The 21150-nt window shown below is 43.6% G+C and overlaps 1 protein-coding gene across 1 annotated transcript in view; it reads left to right on the top strand.

The window, feature by feature from the left end:
• TIPIN (TIMELESS interacting protein) overlaps window positions 1–17832 on the top strand; it is a 38750-nt gene extending 20918 nt beyond the window's left edge. The window contains exons 3-8 of the mRNA XM_068272439.1: window positions 1341–1440; window positions 2997–3072; window positions 6270–6392; window positions 12261–12324; window positions 15263–15454; window positions 17577–17832. Of these exons, the coding sequence (XP_068128540.1) occupies window positions 1341–1440; window positions 2997–3072; window positions 6270–6392; window positions 12261–12324; window positions 15263–15454; window positions 17577–17776 (755 nt within the window). The 3' untranslated portion in view covers window positions 17777–17832. The remainder of the gene's footprint in view (window positions 1–1340; window positions 1441–2996; window positions 3073–6269; window positions 6393–12260; window positions 12325–15262; window positions 15455–17576) is intronic.
• Window positions 17833–21150: the final 3318 nt, after the last annotated feature.

Raw genomic sequence — 21150 nt, 5'->3', positions numbered from 1 at the left:
GCAGGCGTTTTTGTTACAGAAGCTGTTCAGTAACAGCTTTACTGTAACAATATCTGAAATCTACTACACCAAAAACGCTTCACAAAACCGCAAAATGCTAGCTGAAACGCTACAGAAAAATAACAAAAAGCGTTTCAAAATCTGCTAGCATTTTGCGGATCTGCTAGCGGTTTTTGGTGTGCACCAGGCCTCAGATGCTCCGATTGCCTGGAAACCGCGCTGGTAGAGGCCGCCATGACCACAAATAGTCTGCAACCTTTAATACCAGATGGTGTAGCTGGGAGCGTGGATAAAACGGTATCATTGACAGAGTGTGCATGCCTGGGCAAAACTAGATCTAGGTCAAAAGGTCAGTGACTCCCTCTGGTTCGCGGCCTATTCCGGCCTGGCTTCCAGGCAAGCGGAGCATTGCGGAGACCTTCAGGAAACTAGAGTAAGGTTTCTTGTTCTACCATTTTAGGCCCCGTTCACATCTAAAATCGCTAAACGCTAGCGATTATTGTTAAAGCGGGTGATTTTTCCACGGTTTTAACGGGGAAAAATCACTGGAAAAATTAGCATTTTGGGAGCGATCGCGATTAGCGGTTCTATAAATGCTAATCACGATCACTCCAGAATCGCAAACCGTTGCAGGTAACTCATTTGCGATTAGTGATAATCGTAAAACGCCCACGATCGCGGCAGTGAGAACACTGCCATAAGGTGCAAACCGCTTGTGGTTTGCGGTTAGCGGGAACTGCGCAATTGCCGCTTAGGTGTGAACGAACCCTTATTCAACTCGGATATCCTTTAAAAAAAACTCTATTTTTTTATATGAATATGACCTAAACCTGATTTTCAAATGAGCCCTATAAGAAATGTGAATTCAGGAGGTGCTCTGTACATCAAATAACGCAATGTTGTCATGGATGTGAAGAAGTAAAAGATGGTTATTAGTAATAATAGTAAATCGCTCACTAAAAATATAGACTTGCATAGCTCCAAGTTATGTTTTTAGTTCTATTTTAATCAGGGCTTTGGAGTCAGTGTCGAGGAGTCGGAGTGATTTTTTTTTTAAACAAATCCATAGCTTTTGTAAAAATTAGATTAAGGAGTCCAGGAGTTGGAGCAAATTTGGGTAACTGGAGTCGGAAGATTTTTGTACCGACTCCACAGCCCTGATTTTAATTAAAGTGAAGTTCTATGCCAAGGAAATTGTGGGGTAGTACGTTTAGCCCAGTTAGAATATAACTGTACAGGAGAGGTGCCTGGAGAAGTAAGCAGAATCCAGGAACTCGGCTTATTGTGTTCCTCTCTGATATGACTGTAATCCCATGAATTTACCACAATTCTTTTCCTAGATGACTGGACCAGAAATATGGGTCAGTCACAACCAGAGGAAGCACCGAAGCCTGTCAGGAGAGTAGTGAAGAGGCCACAACCCAAGCTGGATGCCCAGAGGTAATTATGTTGGACCTGAGTGGTTCTTGTGTGCTATACAATTTCCTCCACTATAGCAACCTGCAGTCTGCATGTATTTGTTTAGCAGTGGGGATGGAACAGGACATGTAAAGCTCCTGTCCAGCCAAAAATGCGGTTACTTTCCTGGCTCCCTCCTCCTCCTCACGTCATTCTTTTAAGATAACATCTCTACGTTAAAAACTAATGTAAATAATCTAGCTGGCTTATTAGTGGAGTGGTATGGTAGTGTTGTCGCTCACCACCCATCCTAATCGTGATGCAGAAGGGAGATATGGCCAGCCTGCCAGTCACTCAACCTCCCCCTCCTGTAGGAGTCATTGGAGCGGGGAGACACATGCAGCAGGGGGCTGAGTTAGAGCAGCAGACTTTCCCTAGTCTGCCAAGGAGAATCAATCTAACTACCATTGGGAAACTACAAGTACAAGATTTGTAAATCTTACCATAAGATTAATGGAGGAGAGCAGGGAAAATAACCTATTTGGCTGGGCAGAGACTTTAACCCATGTTGTATAGATTATCTGTGAGAGTGGAAAGGTGATACATGTAGTGCTGGTAAAATGGCATTTTACTATGGTACACAGGGGACAGAGGTGACTCTGTGTGTGTGTGTGTGTGTGTGTGTGTGTGTGTGTGTGTGTGTAGGGGGGGGGGGGGGGTTCACAGAGTGGGACCAGGGAACAGAAGTGACACAGGGAAACCTGGAGGCCCAGGGGACAATAGATGAGGTGCATGAGACAGAGGTGACACCGAAGGCACAAGGGAACAGAGGAAAACACTGGAGGCACAGTGGGGGGAGATGGCACAGTGGGGGGGGGGGGAAGAGGAGGACCCTAAAGGCACATGAGAGCAGAGGTCACACAGGGGGACACTGGAGGCACAGATGGGCAAAGAGGAGATACAGGCGACAGAGAGGGCACCGATGGGGACACTGAATGCATGGGGGAAGGAGGTGACACAGATTGAGGGGGGATTAGAAAAGGTACCGGGGACAGAGATGGAACACTGGTTCTACTCTATGTTCCCAATTGTTCTCTGGTACCAGAGGGTATCCTTCCTGGAGATTTGTACTTCTCCAGAAGTTAGTTTGGTGTGGGAACGGACATAATTTAGTACCTTTGCTAAATAAAGCTCTAGGTTTTGTATTTGACATTCCCAGAAGATGTGGCCAGTTGGCTATTTGAGGTAAAATGAAAGCAAGTCCTAAACTGAGTAGTTGTGTTCTGTCTTTATATTTCCATGCTAAATTTTTAAGTTCTTAGTGAATTTACATCAAGAGATGGATTCTAATAAACCCTAAGAAACAGTTACACCATTTAGAGAAACTTTTTTTAATAAGACTATTGTTTAATGCTGCTTAATGCTCTCTGAGAACGAGGCCACTAGGGAAATAAACTGTGCTACACAGTGTTCCGAGCATTTATAGGAAAATAAAATGCAAAGTGGAAATATAATAACATACAAGAAATACTAAACAAATAAAACCTTGCAAGCCAAAAATGACACAATGGAAATGAGTCTCCTGTTACCCTCTCCAGGCTCACCTCACAGCGTGGCTTACCGGCACTGCGGCATCTGTTTGAAGATACAAAATTCAAAGGCAAAGGACATGAGGTGAGCTCTGCTTCTGACAGGACTTTCTGGTGGCCTCAGTGTAGGAGATGCTTGCTGCATGCTCTCATCTCACAAGTAAATTCTCACACTGAGCATCTTTATACCAGGGAATTGTCAGAACTACTGAATGGTTCCTTCCTGTTTTTTTACCACTTCATGCAACATGAACGTTTGTGCACCATTAGTGCAAAAACATCCATTCAGCCAAATGCACATGCACATGTATTTCAACCTTTCAGCCTAGGGCTTGAAGTGATTAAAAAGAACTTGATCTCAACATAAAGGGAATATTTATACTTAATTGGGGCTTCCTCCAACCCCATGAGGTCAGCGGTCTCCTTCGCTGCTGGCTCTGTGATCTTCTAATCTGCCCCGGTAATCAGGCTGGCCGCACAAGCAACCCCTGTAGCGCTCCCTCAGCTGGGGACATTCTGTGCCTGAGCATTAGTACTGCGCAGAAGCAGAACGCATCAGGGGCATGCGTGCGGCCGCACCATACATGCGCAGAAGCCCACCACTGGGCAGATTTTCAAGGCTGAAGAGGGTGGCGAGGAAGCCCATGCACCTTATGGATCTGGAGGATGCCCCGGGTAAGTATAAATATACCCTTTATGTTGATATCTGGTACCCTTTAAGGAAGCACTGTATGGTACTTTTTTTTTTTTTTTTTTCATCCTGCTAGAGCTTTGCTTGCTTTTGAATGTTACATTTGCTGTCTTAAAATTTTATAGGTTGAGACATAGGCCCGTAGAGTTGCCATGCACTATTGCAGGGGGAGTACCAGTCGTTAACCCATTAACTCCATTGTTACCGCGTTGTTAACTGTACTGTGCGCTCTCTGCGCAAGGCAACTTTACCAAACCTTAGTGTATCATGCCCATAGGCCAGTATTTTCTCGCTGCCAGCCTGACCTCTGGGTCTATAACTTGTGGTTCTGGTTTGGCTTTGTCATTGTGTTTTCTTCTGTCCTTTTTCTCTGATGCTAGCTATTCCACTGATCCACATCTTTGAACCTCTCATCTATTAGTTACCTAAGCTTACCATTTCCAGGAAGAATAGACCCAACTCTAATTTCTGTCTGGTGGATTCTGGAGCTCATATACCTCATTTGGTTTCCAGATATAGTTCTCCAGCATTTCTAGCTGCAAACAGAAGGCAAAGGCACAGTCAGATGTTCCCTATCTATCTCCAGCTATGTTCACATAGATTTTAGGAAAAAAGACACTTTCTGTTACTTCTATTTCTTTATCATGTGCCTCTTAAGCTAAAGCCCATAATGCACTATCAGAAGGGCTTTAGTTAAGGTAAATGATCAATACCTGTTGATGTTTCTGTGCTCACCACCATGCTCCACACAATACTCCATCAGTTGTCCACAGACATCTGACAAACTGTCGATAGAACTGCTGGCACTGTGTTTTGTGTGCTGCTCGATGCAGAATACGTTTGTGGGAGCGCTGTTACAGAGTCATGTCTTCTCTTTCACACACAGCCCATGTCGATCTGAGCAAGAATGGCTTAAAGGACCTCTATCGCAAAAATCGTAAAATTTAAAATACATGTAAACGCATACAAATAAGAAGCACATTTCTTACAGAGTAAAGTGAGGTATAAATTGCTTTCCTCCCGTGTTGCTGTCACTTACAGTAGGTAGTAGAAATCTGACAGAACCGACAGATTTTGGACTAGCCCATCTCCTCATAGGGGATTCTCGAGGGTTTTGTTTCGTTTCAAAAACACTTAGTAAATCGCAGTTGCTCAGTCCAACTGCCAAAAAAGTGTGCAGCGAGCAGGGAAGCTGACCAGCATCATTGTACATATCATTTTCATGGAATATCTTTATAAACAATAAAAGCCTTGCTGAGAATCCCACATGAGGAGATGGACTAGTTCAAAACCTGTTGGTTCTGTCAGATTTCTACTACTTACTGTAAGTGACAGCAACAAAGGTGAAAAGTAATTTATGGCTCATTTTACTCTGGAAGAAACGTGCTTCTTATTTGTATATGTTTACATGTATTTAACATTTTACACTTTTTTGCCATAGTGGTCCTTTAAAGAAAACCTGTAATGAGAAAAAGTTCCTGGGGGGTACTCACCTTGGGTGGGAGAAGCCTCCGGATCCTATCGAGGCTTCTCCCATCCTCCTGTGTCCCACGGCGACGGCGAAAAAGCTCTCGGAATGGCGAGGATGTAAATATTTACCTTCCCGGCTCCAGCGCAGGCGCAGTATTGGCTCTCCACTCGGAGATAGGCGGAAATAGCTGATTCCTGTCGGGCAACTCTACTGCTTCTTTTTCTTGACCGGTCTTCCTTGTTGGTTTGGCTACGCAGAGCTGGGTATCACGGCCTGATGAAGGGCATACTTTACTCTACATAAAAAGCCCGAAACGAACATGTGTCGTTGCCTTGAAGTTTATACCCGCAAAGCTATAACCATTAACTGATTTAAAATTAATTTATTGTACTCCCAAGACCTACCATTGTGATATTGAAGAACCATGTTTTTGGATGTTTTTTACTCGTGTGAATAAAGTTTTTTCAGAGATTTTTTCTGTTGCCTTTTTGAGATTGCACTAGTTGCTATAGTCCTTTTAAAGATATATAAACAAGGGCAACTCTACTGCGCAGGCGCAAGTCTCCTGCGTAGTAGAGTGGACCTGAGAGAGATCGGCTATTTTTGCCTATCTCCGTGCTGAGAGCCGCAACAGCGCCCCCGCTGGAGCCAGGGAAGGTAAATTTATATTAGCCATGTCAGGCTTGTCAAGCCCGGATTGCGGGACACTTTGGGGGAGCCAGCACTGGATTGCCTGCAGCTACAGCGGAGGGAGAAGCCTCATTGGGACCTTGAGGCTTCCCCCTACTGAGGTGAGCACTCCCCAGGGGAGTTTTTTTTTTTTTTTTTGTTACAGGTTCTCTTTAAGGCTTCCAATTGCTAATATATTTTTTTTAAACTGATTAGAAATTTGATATAACTTCAAGGTTATGTAAACCTTTGATCAACACTATTTGGTTGCTTCCACTTGTAATTTTGATGTTAAAAAAACACTATTGGGTAATAATAAACTGCTTTGCCCAACCACTGAGTGAAAGAGAACACTTTGGGCATAAAGCCAATATTTCACAAATGTTGCCATGATGTGTAGACTACTGAGCACAACTGTATACCGTCATCTCCCTTTCTGCGTGTCTGACAGGCTGAGGACCTGAAGGTTCTGCTCAGAAAGATGGAGAATTGGGCTCACAGGCTTTATCCTAAGCTGCAGTTTGAAGATTTTCTCAATCGCCTAGAAACTCTGGGGAATAAAAAAGAGGTGCAGGTAAGTGAGTGGAAACGCTGTAAGGCCCTGTTCACACTTGGAACAGCAAACCTTGTGAGCGCAAATTTGCATTGCAGTGTTCCACGATTTTTCGGTGATGTTGATTCTCATTCCAGTGAATGAGAATCGCAAAGCAATCATCGGGAAAATGCTACTTGCAGCACGTTTGCAATCGCTGGAAACCGCAAACTCGCTGCAGTGTGAGTAATCCCATAGGATTACTTGTGCAGCAGCACTTTGTGCAATCTGCTGTTTTTTTTAAAACGTACACACACACCCCACATCTTCTCTCTCTTCTGTACACACTTTACATTTGGTCCAGAATGACTAGAAATGATTGTATAGGCCAAGGAAAATCAAAAGTAGCTTTTGTCTGTACAGTAGAATCGTATATTATATAGGTGTGTATGACACATTAACCAGTTCCCGACCGCCTAACGCACAGCGGCGGCCGGGAAATGTACCCTGCAAGGACCAGCTCACCCACAGAGGCGGCAGTCCTTGTAAGGGCATGGGCGGAGCGATCGCGTCATCCGTGACGCGATCCTCCGCCGGCTCCTGACGCCGCTCACCCGCCGCAACATCCCGCCTGCTATACGGAAGCGCCGGCGGGATGTTACACCGACGATCGCCGCATACAAAGTGTATAATACACTTTGTAATGTTTACAAAGTGTATTATACAGGCTGCCTTCTGCCCTGGTGGTCCCAGTGTCCGAGGGACCACCAGGGCAGGCTGCAGCCACCCTAGTCTGCACCAAGCACACTGGTTTCCCCCCCCCCCACCCCAGATCGCCCACAGCACCCATCAGACCCCCCTCCCCTGCCTACCCCCAGACCCATGTTTACACCCAATCACCCCCCTAATCACCCATCAATCACTCCCTGTCACTATCTGTCAACGCTATTTTTTTTTATTTCCCCCCCCCCCCCCTGCCCCCTGCTCCCTCCTGATCACCCCCCCACCCCTCAGATTCTCCCCAGACACCCCCCCCCCCCCCCGCCCCATGTACTGTATGCATCTATCCCCCCTGATCACCTGTCAATCACCTGTCAATCACCCATCAATCACCCCCTGTCACTGCCACCCATCAATCAGCCCCTAACCTGCCCCTTGCGGGCAATCTGATCACCCACCCACACCAATAGATCGCCCGCAGATCCGACATCAGATCACCACCCAAGCGCAGTGTTTACATCTATTCTCTCCTCTAAACACCCACTAATTACCCATCAATCACCCCCTGTCACTGCTACCCATCAGATTAGACCCCTATCTGCCCCTAGGGCACTCAATCACCCGCCCATACCCTCAGAATGCCCTCAGACCCCAGCCCTGATCACCTCGCCAGTGCATTGCTTGCATCTATTCCCCCCTCTAATCACACCTTGAGATACCCATCAATCACCTCCTGTCACCCCCTAGCACACCTACCCATCAGATCAGGCCCTAATTTGCCCCGTGTGGGCTCCTGATCACTCGGCCAAACCCTCAGATCCCCCTCAGACCCCCTTCCGATCACCTCCCCAGTGCATTCATTGCATCTATTTTCCCCTCATACCACCCCCTGAGACACCCATCAATCACCTCCTGTCACCCCCTAGCACTCCTATCCATCAGATCAGGCCCAATACAACCTGTCATCTAAAAGGCCACCCTGCTTATGACCGGTTCCACAAAATTCGCCCCCTCATAGACCACCTGTCATCAAAATTTGCAGATGCTTATACCCCTGAACAGTCATTTTGAGACATTTGGTTTCCAAGACTACTCACGGTTTTGGGCCCGTAAAATGCCAGGGCGGTATAGGAACCCCACAAGTGACCCCATTTTAGAAAAAAAGACACCCCAAGGTATTCTGTTAGGTGTATGACGAGTTCATAGAAGATTTTATTTTTTGTCAAAAGTTAGCGGAAATTGATTTTTATTGTTTTTTTTTTCACAAAGTGTCATTTTTCACTAACTTGTGACAAAAAATAAAATCTTCTATGAACTCACGGTTTAGGGCCCCTAAAATGCCAGGGCAGTATAGGAACCCCACAAATGACCCCATTCTAGAAAGAAGACACCCAAAGGTATTCCTTTAGGAGTATGGTGATTTCATAGAATTTATTTTTTGTCACAAGTTAGCGGAAAATGACACTTTGTGAAAAAAAACAATTAAAATCAATTTCCGCTAACTTGTGAAAAAAATAAAATCTTTGAACTCACCATACTCCTAACGGAATACCTTGGGGTGTCTTCTTTCTAAAATGGGGTCATTAGTGGGGTTCCTATACTGCCCTGGCATTTTAGGGGCCCTAAACCATGAGGAGTAGTCTTGAAACAAAAATGACCTGTGAAATCCTAAAGGTACTCATTGGACTTTGGGCCCCTTAGCGCAGTTAGGGTGCAAAAAAGTGCCACACATGTGGTATCGCCGTACTCGGGAGAAGTAGTACAATGTGTTTTGGGGTGTATTTTTACACATACCCATGCTGGGTGGGAGAAATATCTCTGTAAATGGACAATTGTGTGTAAAAAAATCAAAAGATTGTCATTTACAGAGATATTTCTCCCACCCAGCATGGGTATGTGTAAAAATACACCCCAAAACACATTATGCTACTCCTGAGTACGGCGATACCACATGTGTGGCACTTTTTTGCACCCTAACTGTGCTAAGGGGCCCAAAGTCCAATGAGTACCTTTAGGATTTCACAGGTCATTTTGCGGCATTTGATTTCCAGACTACTCCTCATGGTTTAGGGCCCCTAAAATGCCAGGGCAGTATAGGAACCCCACAAATGACCCCATTTTAGAAAGAAGACACCCCAAGGTATTCTGTTAGGACTATGGTGAGTTCATAGAAGATTTTATTTTTTGTCACAAGTTAGCGGAAAGTGACACTTTGTGAAAAAAAACAATACCAAATCAATTTCCGCTAACTTGTGACAAAAAATAAAATCTTCTATGAACTCACCATAGTCCTAACAGAATACCTTGGGGTGTCTTCTTTCTAAAATGGGGTCATTTGTGGGGTTCCTATACTGCCCTGGCATTTTAGGGGCCCTAAACCATGAGGAGTAGTCTGGAAATCAAATGCCGCAAAATGACCTGTGAAATCCTAAAGGTACTCATTGGACTTTGGGCCCCTTAGCACAGTTAGGGTGCAAAAAAGTGCCACACATGTGGTATCGCCGTACTTGGGAGAAGTAGTACAATGTTTTTTGCGGTGTATTTTTACACATACCCATGCTGGGTGGGAGAAATCTCTCTGTAAATGGACAATTGTGTGTAAAAAAAAAATCAAAAAATTGTCATTTACAGAGATATTTCTCCCACCCAGCATGGGTATGTGTAAAAATACACCTCAAAACACATTGTACTACTTCTCCTGAGTACGGCAATACCACATGTGTGGCACTTTTTTGCAGCCTAACTGCGCTAAGGGGTCCAAAGTCCAATGAGCACCTATAGGCTTTACAGGGGTGCTTACAATTAGGCACCCCCCAAAATGCCAGGACAGTAAACACACCCCACAAATGACCCCATTTTGGAAAGTAGGCACTTCAAGGTATTCAGAGAGGGGCATGGTGAGCCCGTGGCAGATTTTATTTTTTTTTGTCGCAAGGTAGAAGAAATGGAAACTTTTTTTTTTTTTTTGTGTCACAAAGTGTCATTTTCCGCTTACTTGTGACAAAAAAATATCTTCTATGAACTCACTATGCCTCTCAGTGAATACTTTGGGATGTCTTCTTTCCAAAATGGGGTCATTTGGGGGGTATTTATACTATCCTGGAATTCTAGCCCCTCATGAAACATGACAGGGGGTCAGAAAAGTCATAGATGCTTGAAAATGGGAAAATTCACTTTTTACACCATAGTTTGTAAACGCTATAACTTTTACCCAAACCAATAAATATAGGCTGAATGGGTGTTTTTTTTTTTATCAAAAACATGTTTGTCCACATTTTTCGCGCTGCATGTATACAGAAATTTTACTTTATTTGAAAAATGTCAGCACAGAAAGTAAAAAAAAATCATTTTTTTGCCAAAATTCATGTCTTTTTTGATGAATATAATAAAAAGTAAAAATCGCAGCAGCCATCAAATAGCACCAAAAGAAAGCTTTATTAGTGACAAGAAAAGGAGCCAAAATTCATTTAGGTGGTAGGTTGTATGAGCGAGCAATAAACCGTGAAAGCTGAAGTGGTCTGAATGGAAAAAAAGTGGCCAGTTCTTAAGGGGGGTAAAGCCCACGGTCCTCAAGTGGTTAAAGGACACCTAAAGTGAGAGGTGTATGGAGGCTTCCATATTTATTTCCAATAAACAATACCATTTGCCCGGCTGTCCCGCTAATCCTCTGCTTCTAATGTTTTTGGCCGTAGATCCTGAACAAGTATGCAGGTCAGGTGCTCTTAATAGCTTAGCTGCATGCTTCTTTAAGGTGTGTGATTCAGGCACTACTGCAGCCAAAATAGATCAGCAGGACAGCCATGCAACTGGTATTGTTTAAAAGGAAATGAATATGGCAGCGTCCATATCCCTCTCATTTCAGGTGTCCTTTAAAATAAAGGGAATGGAGCTTGTGGATTCTTGTGAGTAAACCTGCCTAATGCTTTCACTAGAACTATACAGAGTATACTTACTGTATGTGCCTCTTGCTCTGTATACCAACCACTGCTGATGTCAGTTCTGCTTTTTGAGGTAAAGGTCCTTCCTCTCCCATTTCACTGGCATTCCTTCAGCTATCCCTTCCTATTCTGTTACATTAGATAGGCTGCAGTGTGGAGGCCACATATTAATTGTTCTTTATGTCACATTTCAAAAGCTGCATCATTTGGTCAGTGATATATTGGAATCTGTTAATCACCTAATTTTTCATGCCCTTCTCCAGTTAATTAACATTAGTGAACTGGCATTGTAGAGAAAATTTCAGCATGCACATACACCAGTTTTTTTTATATAAGGAATAAATGATCTGGTATGAATCTGTCACTTGAGACTGTGCATTAGGCTGGAGCCCGGTAATGCTTCATGTGATATATCCTGCATCTGCCCAGAGAGTAATGGAATTTAACGCAACTTCCTCCTCTGTACACACAAGAGAAAACCCAGCCAATTTTTTTTTTTTTAATACTTGGTCTGGGTGCCTTTGGTTAGCTGCAGTAACTGTGCAGTGCCATCAAGATCGTGAGATTTTTTTTTTATTTTTTTTTAACTATGGTGACAAGCTTATCTTAGCATGCAAATAAAGGCCCGTACACACGCCTGACTAAGGTGGCTGATAACGACCGCATGAACCGATAGGTTCACCAACCAGCAAGCGATCCGCCCAGCAGATCGATTCACCACCGCGATGGCCAATCGCATTGTGTGCGCCACTCCCCTTCGTCCATCTATTCTTTGAATGTCTACTGTAGTGTCTAAATGCACAAGTAAATCTTTTGGTGAAAAGGTCACTCTTTGATGGCATGCAGTTTTATTCAGAGCAACAGCTTATACTTCTCTATCTCTCTCTCCTATCGCTCCTTCTTCTTTCTCTCCTTCTATTTCACCACCTGCACTTTCCACGACATGTGGTGGGGTGTCTGTATTTGCTGCAGAGCAGTTGAGCGCCGCATAGAGTCTGGCAGCTCCGCTTGATATAGCACTCAGACAGACCCATCTAGTTAAATGTATGTGTAATGTGCAACGTGTAATGTAATATGATGACTGCTTATATATCTGCAACTATCTTGTATATTTCTATAATTTTGCTGTTACTGTACCATCACCAACCCTGTATGTGCCAAAAATAATTCCGGGTACAACCCCCGTTGTACCTGTCGAAATAAATGATTCTGTTACTTACAGTATGTCTTTTTCCTTCCCTATTATTTTAAGACTTGCCTAAAGAAAATACGAATGGATATGCCGATTGTTCATGAAGACTTTGTCAATGAAGAAGGTACTTTGCAGCGCTGCTGTATCCTCATATTTATTTGACATGATTAGAGCTAAGAGGTTTGGACAGAAACATAGCTATACGACACTTACACATTGGTGTCATTTTGCGGCCCACTTCATCTGCCACACAACTGCTTCCCCCGCTCCCCACTGAATTGGTGCAGGACGTGAGGGCAGAGGTTTCCTGGTGTGCACAATTATGTGTTTCCATACACGGCGGGGAGATGTGCACAGTAAAGCTGGCCCAATATGCCAAGCTTATTCTCTGTTTGGAATTTGATTGAATAATGATTGATTCCTACTCTACACGGGAAACCCCACTTGATGGATTACAGCAAAAATCTGTAGAAGCATTGATGGAACTTTGGTGCAGTGCAACACAATAGGCCATCGATTCCCCAACAGATCCTGCTCTATCTCCTTCACATGAAGACTTTACAACATGTCCCATCAGACTTTCAATCAGTAAACTGCACAAAGTTGATTGCTAGTGAATCAATTAGATATGTTGTAGCAGTAGGTTCTAGGCAGATTCAATCAGTGTTCCAGTCGGTCGTAAGAGAAGAATTGATAGCTGTCTGGCCATCTTCAAGCTGGCCTAGTTCGGCCTAAGGGCTGAGACACACTGCAGAGCGCTTTTTGATCCATCGGCGCTGCGTCTTGAAAACAACATTAATTGCAAAGAAACCAGTCATATATTGTTTCCAGTACTGGAAGCGTTAAGAAACTTCAGTTGTTATCTATGCAAAAGAGCTTCTCTTAGCTCCAGGACCAAATTGGTCCCTGATTTTTGTAGCACTATACATCAAAGAAACAGTGACAGACAGCTTCAGGTAACAGTCAGTGAGAAGAGAAGTTCAAAGGATCCACCACACTCTGTATTATAAACTATAAGACAGAGCAAACTGCGAATATGACATGATGCAATGCTATAAAAAAATGCTATATAACTGAAAATAAAAATGAGACTAATTTTTTTTTTTTTATACTAATGTTCTATTCCTTATCCATACTACACATACAATTCATTATATCATACGTCTTTTTTTTCGCTTTAATGTCACTTTTAAAGGGATCCTTAATCCTAAAAAAACAAACAAAAAAAAAAAGTTTTACTCACCTTGGGCTTCTACCAGCCCCTTGCAGCTGTCCCATGCCCTCGCAGTCACTCTCAGATCCTCCTTTCCCCTGCCGCCAGCTTTCATTTTCGGCCGACAGGCTTACTGCGCCTTCGCAGGCCTGGACATGCATCTCCTTCTACGGGTTCCCGTCCGCAATAGCGCCCTGCGCAGGACGCTATTACAGACGGGTAAGAGCAGAAAGCTACGCGTGGCCAGGCCTGCCGGCAAAGTGAAAACAGCTGGTGGCGGGGGACAGGAGGATCCGATCGTGACTGTGAGGGCAATGGACAGATGCAGGGGGGTGGTAGAAGCCCCAGGTGAGTAAAATTGATTTTTTTATTTTGGGCTTAAAGAGGAACTTCAGCCTAAACAAATATACTGTCATTAAGTTACATTAGTTATGTTAATTAAAATAGATAGGTAATATAATCTCTTACCCACCCTGTTTTAAAAGAACAGGCAAATGTTTGTGATTTCATGAGGGCAGCCATCTTTTTGGTTGAAAGGAGGTGATGGGGAGCATGAGACACAGTTCCAACTGTCCTGTGTGCTGATCACCCCTCCCAGTTGCTAGGCAACGTGAATAATATAAGAAATCTCATCATGCTTTGCACAGCATCAGGGAAAAAAGCCCGGGCAGTTTTCTTTGATGGGTGGAGTTTAGCTAAAAGTACAGCTAAAAATGATGCTTTGGTAAAGAAAAACAAAGTTCTGATGTTGTGAAACTGTTAAAGAAACACCAAGCCTTTTCAGTTCTGCTGAGTAGATTTTTAGTCCAGAGGTTCATTTTAAGTTTCTCTTTAAGTAGAACTTCAAAGTTCCAGCAATCACTTCATTCTGGGGGCTTCTGGTAGATTCCGTTAGAAAGGCTGGACCCCCAGATCATTGCAGTAGCCAAGCCTCTCATTGTCACTTCTGGAAGCAGAACGACAATTGCACGACTCAACCACTCCCTGCTAATCTGAAAGAGTCATTGTTACTCACCTCTGACTTATTGTATATCAATTGGTGGGTTACAGTGGCTTCTGCAAGTGATCTGTCTCAAAGTTGTTATGGAAGGAGTCATGACAGCTGCGAATTGATCATAGGGGGTCCAAAAAAAAAGGTCTTGTACCGCCTACAGCTGATACAGAATACTGCTGCCAGACTGCTAACCAACCAACCCCGTCACTGCCACATAACGCCAGTCCTGCATTCCCTTCACTGGCTACCTATAGAATGGAGGGTCCTATTCAAGATCGGCCTACTGACATTTAAATCCCTGAATAATCTTGGCCCTGGATACTTGAAAGATATGTTACAGCTGCGTAGCAATCCCCGCATTCTCAGATCCACAGGTTCTAATAATCTAGTCATACCCAGAGTCCACTTGGAAACTTTTGGTCCCAGAGCCTTCTGTCATGCTGCCCCTGTGTTTTGGAACTCCTTACCTCAACAGATCAGGACAGCCCCATCCCTGGATGTGTTTAAATCCAGACTGAAAACCCACCTGTTCAGTCTGGCATTTGCAGAAATATAACTTTTGTTGTGTGAATACTTCATCCTACTAACTACTGAATCTGAGAGAGCCTAAGCGATTTGAGTCCTATGGGAGAAAAGCGCTATAGAAATGTTATTGTATTGTATTGTATTGTATGTAATATGGCTAGCTGGCCAGACTGTGAGTGACCCTGAAGTTGAGGGCCCTCATTTTATGACTTTTATGGGTTGAGGGATGGTGTTGCGCTAATTTGGAGGAGTGGGGTGGGGGGATGTGGAACCGAGCTTTAATGGCCAAGTAATTCGCTTATGAATCTTTTCCATGTTTTGCTTCTCCAGTTGTTGTACAGATGGAAGACAATCACTTTGATTCTGAAGACTTTCCTGCACCTCCAGAGCTCTCCCCACCTTCTTATTCACAGCCCATTACAACTGAGCTGAGTGAAGAAGCTCGTCAGAGGATAGAGAAGAACAGGCTTCTGGCACTGGAGAAGAGAATGCAGAAAATGCAAGCTCAAGCAGAAAGCCAGGGTATGACTTACACATGGGACAATATACACATGAATAACCCCAGACAGATTTCCAGCATTGACTGCTGATACATGTAAATGGATATAAGCAGTGATCTGCAACTTTATGCAATATCAATGCAGAACATGCTTCAACTTGGAGATGATTTGCCAGTTGAGGCCCCTTACACAATGGCCGTGTTGCGTCGCTCGGCGGTATTCTGCTCCGCCACAGCTTGTTGCAAGGGCAATACTTGCACAGTTGACACGATGCAACGGAAGTATCCAAATCACTGAAATGCCGTTGCAAAGGCTGTAGCTCTTTACCGCATGAACCACGTGGCTGACGGAAATCCTAGTGACGCACTTCCTGCCCAGCAGGGAGTACATCACTAGCCGGGGGCGGGCCTATACATATAACACTGTCGCCGCAAAGGCTCAGATATAGTATTTATCGGAAATAGTAAGCTTTCTGTAATGCTGGGAACACACAATGCAGTTACTAATAAATTCAGGCCAAGTTTGTTGGGTTGCTTCTATTTTCTTGAGTTCTATAACTTTTAAAGTCCAGGCAGGTAAGAAAAACATCACTATGTATCAAAAGTTTTGTGTTTCAGTTATGATAATACAACCACTTATCTACACCTCTTTAACCTTCTTGGTGTTATTCCTGACCCAGGCTCAAGGTAAAAAAAAAAAAATGCTGCTACCCTAAGCCGAATTGGGGTAGTAAAGGGGAGGAATTTGCAGAGAGCGGAGCAGCCTTTAGATCTCACCTCCCCTGGGATCTGGACACTCGCAGGTCCTTCTTCTTCGGTTCCGCCGAGGCTCCTAATCTCTCTGGTGAGATCACCGTTTGTCACATGACAGATGGCGACCTCACTATGGAGAGATGCAGTGTTTGATCCTGGGGAGGTGTGTTCTGTGCTGGGGCTGCTGGAGAATATCTCTGAGGTATGATTATTTTCTGGATTTTAAGGTCTAAATGCACAAAAAAAAAAATTTGCACTGCTTTTTAGACCCTAAAATCTGGAAAGAATCATACTGCCAAGGAGTTAATTGATCTGGTCATGATTGCAGTTCTCCTGCTCATCATGCAAATCATGCCATCTAGGAGGATGAATTTTGTGTGCAGCCGATAGGCAGCTTCAGAACAAAGTGGGTGTGGTCATCAGACTGCATTCTGTAAGACATGCATCCAATTTTGATTGGCCAATCAGTGTCCAACTTTACCATTGTCATGTCGTAGGAGTGATACACATTTTGAATACTATAAGCAGATTGTGTACTTAAAGGGGTTCTGTGGATGTTATTAAAAATATAAAACTGACACCTGGGGCTTCTACTGGCCCCTGCATTTGTCCTGTACCGTCTGTGCGAGACAGGACAGCCGCAGGGGGCCTCTGTTCCCCTCTGCCGGTCTTGGTCCAATTATTTGTCTAATTAGACGAGTACAACTGCGCCTGCGCATCCTAGCTCCCGCTCGCGTCTCCGGTAGCTTACTGTACAGGCGCAGTACGAAGTTTTCACGTACTGCGCCTGCATAGTAAACTCCCAGAGATGCAACCGGAGCTAGGATGTGTGCGGCCGCGCAGGTGCAGTTGTATTCGTCTAGTTAAACAAATAATTGGACTTTGACCGGTGGCGGGGAATGGAGGATCGTAGAGGATGGCACGGGGCAAGACAGCTGCATTGGGCTGGTAGAAGGCCCAGGTAAGTGTCAGTTTTTGTTTTTAATAACATCCACAGAATCCCTTTAAGCTCTCATACTACACGGGAAAGTGATAAAATTTGCCATTAATTGACCAATCAAAATTGGAAGTGTGTATGCATCCTTACAAAATGGGTTCCTGAGAGACGTTGCCTAACATTGGTTCATAGGGAACCTACCACTGCTCTATTGACACTCTGTTACGATCTCACTTTGCAATGTTGTAACAGCCAAATCTGACAACCTTTAAGTAAATTCAGAAGCCATTAGTTACTGGGAGCAGAAGTCTGGAGGTTTAGACCAGAAATGATTTAGAACCTTATAAGCCATGAAGGACATTAGCAGATGTACACTTCATTTATGAAGTTTTGTCTGTGCCTCGTCTTCAGGTTTATATACAGTAAATATATTGTTATTTTGTGCTCTGTTTCAGACATGGCCTCATCTGCGGATGTATCTCAGTCTTCTGCTGTTGATGCAGATGAGATTCCTGATGATCTTGATGACGATTTGCTAGAAGAGGTAGTTAATGTTGTGGAAAGCAGTTCACAGCTGACAACCAGTCCAGAAGACACAGTAAATACAGAACCACAACCCACTGATGTTACTACAGAAGGGAATGATGATGATTGATGTTTATTAATATGTATATATGTTTCTGTTCCTAATAAACTATTTTATTTACGTTATGTGCTATTGTTTATATATAACAGTACAGTGGTGAAGACATGATTGTCAATCGCTGTTTATTGGAAAACATTAGCCAAAGACAATTTGTGGCATTCTGCAGAAGCATATTACAGTAATACATGTACATTGTATATAGAGGATGCCTGGTTAACCTTGCTAGACTCTGGTTCAGAACTTGGCCAGAATCTGCATAGGGTTTGTATGTTCTCCCCGGGTTTGTGTGGGGTTCAAAAAGTACTCACCCTCTCATATTCTCTCTCTCCCCTATTCCCATCTCCTCCGACTTTGGACCATGACTGATAGAATATAGCTAGACTGAGCTTCCAAAGGGATAGTTAATGAATTGTTTGATGTGTCCTGGAAAATGTCATTGTTGCATGATTTTTTTTTTTTTTCCCTCTCGGGACATGGAATTACAGGGAAAATAGAGCCTAATAGAAAGTAATGTAGCAATAACTGTATTATATCTCTAATCTACTCTATAATGAAATGAGTTTATCATCTGACTAGGTCTTTGGGTCGGGACAAATAACTAACCTCTCACTTTGCCAAGCTTGTACAACTATGATCAGTCCTGCCTCTGCCTCCATGGCAATTTTAGCAACCATTAGTTCAGATTATCACTACATGTCAACCGCAAGGTATTCTCTGTAATAATTACTTAAAGAGAACCCGAGGTGTGTTTAACCTGTTCACCCCCAAGGGTTTTTATCCTAACGGACCAGAGCAATTTTCAGTTGTCAGCGCTCCTCCCTTTTATTCCCTAATAACTTTATTACTACTTATCACAAGAAAATGATCTATACCTCGTTTTTTTCGCCACCAATTAGGCTTTCTGTGGATAGTACATTTTGCTAAGAATTTTTTTATTCTAAATGCATTTTATTGAGAAAAACAGAAAAAAAAGAAAAAAAATCATTATTTCTCAGTGTTCAGCCTTTATAGTTTTAAAATTAAACATTCTCCTGTGGATAAAACAAACACGTTTTATTTGCCCAGTGGTCCTGATAATTAAACCGTTTAGATTATGTCCCTACCACAATGTATGGCGACAGTATATTATTTTGAAATATAAGTGGTTATTTTTCTGTTTGTTCTGGCCATAATTACAAGCCCCTGTGTAATAAATTAAACTTAATTTTCCCCATAAAATATAGAATAAAAAAAGCTGAGTCCCTAAGGCAACTATTTATTTATTTATTTTTTAAGCTGATTTTTTTTTTTACAAGTGTTTTTTTGGGGGGGGAGGGTTGGAAGTGTAATTTTATTAATGATGTGTATATACTTGAAAATGTATGTATTTTGTAGGTGTAATATACTTTTTGGCCACAAGATGGCGCTAGTGAACACTCATAGGACGTGTTCACTTTTTTTTTTTTTTACACTTTATTAAACATTTCCTGTTTATGTGAATGGACGTAGCCGCTGTTCGCGGTCACGTCCATTCACTCCAGGCACTGCGATTGGGTAGAGGACTGTTCGGTCCTCTTCCCCAATCACCCAGCACGGGATCCCGACGGTAATGGCGGCGGTAGCGGCGGACACACGGCGGTAGCAGCGGCGGGAATGCGCGACGTATTAAAACGTCATGTTGCTGTTAATAGCAGTAAGCATGACGTTTTAATACGTTAGGAAGGCGGTAAATGGTTAAAGAATGTTATCTGCATACAGAGGCTGGATCTGCCTATACAGCCCAGCCTCTGTTGCTATCCCAAACCCCATTAAGGTCCCCCTGCACTCTGCAATCCCTCATAAATCACAGCATTGTTGTGAGGCTGTGTTTACATCTGTAGTGTCAGTCTCAGCTGCTCCCCCGCCTCCTGCATAGCTCCGGTCCCTGCCCCTGTCCCTTCCCTCCAATCAGCAGGGAGGGAAGGGATGCAGGCGGGGACCGGAGTTCTGCAGGAGGCGGGGAGAGCAGCAGACTGACACTATAGAGATAAACACAGCCAGCTCTGACAAGCTGTTTGTCAGCAGCGTGGCTGTGATTTATGAGTGATTGCAGAGTGCAGGGGGACCTTAGGGGGGTTTGGGATAGCAACAGAGGCTGGGCTGTATAGGCAGATCCAGCCTCTGTATGAAGATAATATTCTTCATACCCACCTCGGGTTCTCTTTAAAAGCACACCTGAAGTGAGAAGGATATGGTAGCTGACATTTTGCCTTTTTAAATAATGCACATTGCCTGGCTGCTCTGCTGATCATCTGCCTGTAATAAATACTTTAAGCCAGACCCTGAACAAGCATACATATTACTTGCATGCTTGTTCTAAGTGTGTGATACAGACTACTGCAACCAAAGAGATTTTCAAGACTGCCAGGCAAATTGTATTGTTTAGAAGTAAACAAAAATGACCACCACATTACTCTCACTTCAGAGATAGAGATATATATATATATATATATATATATATATATATATATATATATATATATATATAATATATTTTTTGCTTAGAGATGTTAACTTGCATGTGTGTAAATGGCATTCTGTAGCTAAAATCCTATATTGAAATTTTGATCACAAGTAGAAACTGCTGTGACAGGTTTAACCTCCTTGCCGGTTATCCAGAGCTGAGCTCGGGGTAACTCGCGCAGGAGGATTGCTAGGCTAGCTACATGATTTAAAAAAAAAAAAAAAAAAAGTGCTGCACTGCCCCCTTGCCGCAATAATTGGAATGGCAAGGGGGTTAAAGAGAACCCGAGGTGAGTTCTAACAGTGCTAACAGCACACAGAGGCATATACTGTCCAGCCTCTTGCTATCCCAATCCCCCGTAAGTTTCCCCTTCGCTATGCCCCATAAATCAGCACGCAGCCCGCTGTTTACCTCTGTAAGTGTCAAGTCTCGCTGCTCCCCCGCCTCTTCCATAGCTCTGGTCCCTGCCTGCATCCCTTCTTTCCCCGCTGATTGGAAGGAAGGGATGCAGGCAGGGACTGGAGCTATGGAGAAGGCAAGGGAGCAGCTGAGACTGACACAGAAGTAAACAGCCAACACAGCTCGGCTGATTTATGGGGCATAGCAGAGCGAAGGGGGAACTTAGGCTGGGCAGTATATGCAGACCCAGCCTCTGTGTGCTGTTAGCATTGTTAGAACTCACCTCGGGTTCTCTTTAAGACATTGGCCTCAATTCTGGTAGCTATGTGAGGTAAATATTTTTTGTAGGTAAAATACCTCATGAGAATGCATACTGTAGAAGAATGAAAGGTGTGTGCTTCTGACCAGTTTCACCTGACTTATATACTTGCTGCCTCATGTCTAATGACTAATTTAAACGGACTCTCGTCTAATTAAAATGGCAAAGCGTTTGCATACTGCA

Source organism: Hyperolius riggenbachi, chromosome 3 (genome assembly GCF_040937935.1).
Source record: "Hyperolius riggenbachi isolate aHypRig1 chromosome 3, aHypRig1.pri, whole genome shotgun sequence".
Lineage (NCBI taxonomy): Eukaryota > Metazoa > Chordata > Amphibia > Anura > Hyperoliidae > Hyperolius > Hyperolius riggenbachi.
Note: the sequence above shows the minus strand (reverse complement) of the source record. Positions and strands in the feature narration are given on the sequence as shown.